This window comes from Montipora foliosa, chromosome 2 (assembly GCF_036669935.1).
Source record: "Montipora foliosa isolate CH-2021 chromosome 2, ASM3666993v2, whole genome shotgun sequence".
NCBI classification, from domain to species: domain Eukaryota; kingdom Metazoa; phylum Cnidaria; class Anthozoa; order Scleractinia; family Acroporidae; genus Montipora; species Montipora foliosa.
The window spans coordinates 51,967,022-51,972,021 of record NC_090870.1 but is presented as its reverse complement, the minus strand read 5'-3'; the positions used below and the strand labels follow the sequence as shown (position 1 = coordinate 51,972,021).

The 5,000-nt window shown below is 37.8% G+C and overlaps 1 protein-coding gene across 1 annotated transcript in view; it reads right to left on the bottom strand.

Moving 5' to 3' along the window:
• Positions 1 to 135: 135 nt before the first annotated feature.
• LOC137993514 (peroxiredoxin-6-like) overlaps positions 136 to 5,000 on the bottom strand; it is a 21,268-nt gene continuing 16,403 nt past the window's right edge. The window contains exons 4-5 of the mRNA XM_068839425.1: positions 3,100 to 3,172; positions 136 to 434 (exon numbers count right to left, since the gene is read on the bottom strand). Coding sequence (XP_068695526.1) covers positions 303 to 434; positions 3,100 to 3,172 — 205 coding nt within the window. The 3' untranslated portion in view covers positions 136 to 302. The remainder of the gene's footprint in view (positions 435 to 3,099; positions 3,173 to 5,000) is intronic.

Sequence of the window (5,000 nt, the reverse complement as noted above, 5' to 3'; positions counted from 1 at the left end):
CCTACATGCCAACGGTCAGCATCCAAAATGTACACTCCTTTCGGTCGTCCTTTTTCCAATTGTTTGCAACCAACGGCTGGTTCTTTTCAAACTGAGTTGAATCAGGCAAAATGAAAGAACAAAACGGCGAAAAGGTCCACGAAAAAATTATTACTTTTATTTTCTAGCGCGTTACACTGTGCTAAATTACACCTAAAATAGTATGATGCTTATTATGGGTGCAGTTGACAGACCCCAACAAACAAATTGCCGATTCCCGTTGCTGTGGTAACGGCCTGTCCTGTAGTTGCTGTTTGTCCACATTATTCTGGTTGTGGGGTGAATCGCATGTAACCTTTCCCCGAAGGCATCTTTTCTACTGTAACACCCTTTGGAAATAGTTCGGTGGTGTCTTCGGTCTTCACTGTGGGGAGAACCATACAGTCTCCACCTGACTGTAAAAACAAGCATAAAACATCATTTAATTGAAGTATGCAAGCATTTCATAGCAGATATTAAGTGATGTAAATAAGTCATTCTCAGGTATTCAGTACACATTTTGACATTAATATAATTAATTAGCTCTTTTATGTTTTCCTATTTTTCAAAATTTTATATGGTTTTTTAAATAAATTTTTGGCTAATTTTGTGAAAATTATAAGGGTTTAAACGACGGAATTTTTATCTTTCATTAATCAACATTATTGTAATTTTATTTGCATTTATCATGATATTAAATAAATAGTTCTTGTTGTTGCAATTGTTTATTCGCCTTCCTTGTATCTTGAATAAAGTCGTAGTTTTTGTTATTATCAAATGAAGAAAAAATTATTCAAGCATTTTGAATGGCAAACAAGCCAGGGGATTTCCGATATTAACAAACAAGATCAGAGACGCCAAGATGAGCTCGAAAGTCATCCATCACTTGTCGACCTTATCAGCCACGTTGGTTCTAACCAGATGATAATTGTCAAGAAATTAATGAATTTAAAGGAGCTTTCATGAAAGAGTATATTCCCATTCCCCCCTCATTTGATTAATATAAAAAGACTGGGGCAAATGGGAGGCGTCATCAGCTATTGACAAAGAAAAAAATAGGCACCCATTGCGTAAGTGTGGTAGTGCAGTAACATAGCGCTTTATTCCGTAACTGTCAACCGAGCTGCGTTTTGTTTTCCAGGAGATTCAAGTTGTCTTTGCATAATATGTAGCTCTAATAGTACAAGATATTGTTTTGGTAGTTGGAAGACGTCTTAGGTAAATAGCCCCCTCAGAAGACATGTGGTTACTAATAAAATACTGAACCCAGAAAGATTGAAGAAAATAAAAGGGAATGGAGAAATATTGGCTTCGAGGCTGACATGTTCATCATTTTCAAGTTCCCTTACAATTTCTTTATCACAACAAGCCTCTGATAGCTTTCCAAGACAACGGTTGACTGAAGTTAATCCCTGTCCGGCGAGGTTAGTATTTGGATGGGTGACCTTAGAATATACGACTTTCTGTCAGAAACAAGGACCGAAAATTCTATTTTAACGCTCAAAAAATGCGAACCAAGCAAGGCGCAGATTTTGTTAGCCTGCTTTATGGAAAACAAATATTGACGCACAAGTAAATAAATATGATATACAGTTTTTAGGAAGAGCAGAAGGAAGTTCTCAAAAAAGTGTCGATCGACAATAAAATAACAAAATTTGCGTCATGAAAACATAACTTTTGAACCGCAAATATAAAAAGCTACCATCAGCGAAAAACATTTTGGGAGAATTTTTGCTACGTTCAATTTTTCTATTGTACTATTGACAGCTGCACAAGTAAACCGCAAAATCGAAAGTGACGTCGATTTCAGCGGCCGCCATGATCAAGTTATCGTGCGTGTTAACTAACAACTCGCGAATAAAAGGATACATCTGTGTCAAAATGATGGCAAGATACCGGGTTTTTGTTTTTGTTAGTTTGCTTTTTTTCCTTTCAAGTGTTATAAAGTTTGACGAGAAATGTGCAAATCCAACGCAAAGATAACAATCCCCCAACCCTTGAGGTTGACCATTGTTTCTGCAAAGTCAAAAACTCACTCCCCCAGACGAGGTTCCTTATCACCAGTTAATTCCATCCTTTTGGAAATAGCAGCTGCTTTATTATTCGTCAGCATCACAAATTCTTGCCCATTTGGGGGCTCATATGTTGAAACTCAAGTACGCTTCCAACGGACCTGTTTATTTTCGTGAGTTATGCACGCGCTGCGGGCCTATTGTCACCACGGGCTTACACTCTTACAACCCCGTGACATAGTGTGTAGCGCACTACCACAAAAACCCAGAGTATGTGAATCAGGGGTGATGCGTGCTCTGCTGAAAACATGCCTAAAGTATTGAGTAATAGAAATAGCAACTTTATTCATTCAATTTAACGAAAGGGAAGGATACCAGAGGTTATCCCTATGGAGGGTATCTGCCCGCAACTGACGGAAACCGGACTACCCGGAGAAAACCCCTCGGAGTCAGATTGAGATTGACTGAACCTCAGCCCACATACCACCTCTCATGACCAAGAACCAGGGATGGGTTGACCCCATTGGGAGGGTTGAACCCGTGGGAGGCGTGTTCCCCCTGACTCCCCTCAAGGGGGTGTGTTTTCCCACGAGCACATGGAGTAACAAAGTCGCATTGCAAAACTTTTCATTTGAGCAGTTTTCTTTGTACCTTTGGTATTTGCTGGAAAAAATACCTTGAGAAGTATGCCGTGTTTTTTAGTTTATCAGTCAAGTAATAGTTGCGCGGTTGTTCTTGCTGCAAATCTCTCTCCTTAATTTTCAAGACAAGTTTTGCGTAAACTAGGAGCAAAGTGTCAACTGTAAAGTTCAGATTCGATTGAGATTTTGAGGTAGCTACGAGTGGATGCAACAGTGATGATCAAAAATGAGCATCCCATAACTGGCAATCCTGCAGGACAAAAATTATGAGCTTATATATATAGTAACCAGATCAATGAAAATAACAAATGCATGACCTATATTCTGTTGCTACTTTGACATGCATTTAAAGATGAGTACATGTATTTAAACATGTAAATAGAAGTTTATATCCTGACCAAAATGTGAAAAGTTTTAAGGGTAAATACCTTCCAGTTAGCAGGAGTAGCAACTTTCTTCGTAGCTGTCAATTGTAGAGAATCAATCACGCGCAGTATTTCACTAGAGGAAAAACAAAGCAAAAACAACAGAGCTAGTCTCATAAAAAAGGATATGTTATTTGGGTCAGGACACAGATAGCTATAAAAGCCACTTGGCAGTACATACTAAACATGTCCAAATGCTTTGACATATCAGCCAAAGAACATGTACCAAATGAAAATTTAGTACAAATAGATCCTTAAATTAATCAGGGCAAGCCACTTGCAAGATGCTTGTTGCTCATCCTTCGAATGTTATGCTATCACACTTTACCTTCTAAAACTTATATGCAAAAAATTAATGTTTGACTTAAAGAGAAATCGTGTATAAAGTAAACAACTTAACAGAACCATACGACAGAATAACTTCAAATAAGGGGAAGTAATAGACCAATTTGGATATATTAAAACTCAGTCCCAAACAAAAGGCATCATCATCTCGAGGCTCTGGGGAATAAATATAGGGATTTGTACGAGTTTATTCCCCAGAACTTCGAGATGGTGCTTTTTGTTTAGGACTGCATTTTAATATATCGAAATTGGTCTATTAATGTTGGCAACCAAATTTGTTTAAAGCATTTTGTCAATGTAAGTGTTGTATCACACAAAAGTGAATTTTAGACCACTTAATCCTGCTGTCAAATTTCCTGGGAGCCCACCATCTTCAATAATAATTATTATTCATTAATTATTCAATAATTATGTCACAATCGTAACATGTTATGGTTACCCACTCACTGTATAATAATTAAGCTTTTACTGAGTTCTAACATATCAGAATAATATTTTATTCAAGGCAGAAGCCCTCAAATTAATTTATTTTGAATATAACAACAACACCAACAATAGTTAAAATTTAAAAAACGATCTCTGGCTAAAATGATTAAAAAACTACGAGCTTTCGACTGCCCGAACTGCAGTCTTCGACGGGTAAAATGAATGATAAGAAATCGATGAGAAAATTTAAATAAAAACGTACATTGCAAAATGATGAGAATGTAGAAAATTTATGAATATTTGTTAAAAAGAATGTTGTATTGTCCAGGTAAAGGGCACGAATTGTTATCTGCGTTGGGTGTCACTGTGGTATGCCACGCTTCTAATGTTTTTCTCGTTCTAAAAGTGCCTTTGTCAATAACTGACGCATTCTCGAAATCAATGGCGTGGTTATTGGACCAAGCGTGATTGGCAATTCTAGAACCTTTGGCCGCAGTTTTGGTGTTCCTTAAATGTTCTTTTTTTCGCGTATTGAAAGCTCTGCCGGTTTCCCCAATATAACACCACGAACAATTTGTACAGGGAATTTTATATACGACGTTGGTCTGCGATTCCATCGAAGGTCGGAATTTCGGTTCTGGGAACTGTTGTTGTAGAGTGGTAAATGGTTTGTTTACAACCCTGACATCGTGTTTTTTGAGGATGCGTGTCAAAGGCTCAGTTACTCCTTTGATGTAAGGGAGAGAAGGAACAGGAACTTGTTGTATAGTGCTGAGCCAATACAGGTGACGATGGTGCCAATACAGGTGACGATGGGCCTCAGGGGGTTCCCTTCTTTATGGTGCTTAACAGAACCGCGAATCGCTGGTGGTGTGCCGTCAGTTGAGTGAAGTTTGCGGTATGTTGGTTCATCTATTTTTTGCTGTCTCTTTAAGGAGAGGAGCATAGCGTTCAATTCACGTTCAATACAACATTCTTTTTAACAAATATTCATAAATTTTCTACATTCTCATCATTTTGCAATGTACGTTTTTATTTAAATTTTCTCATCGATTTCTTATCATTCATTTTACCCGTCGAAGACTGCAGTTCGGGCAGTCGAAAGCTCGTAGTTTTTTAATCATTTTAGCCAG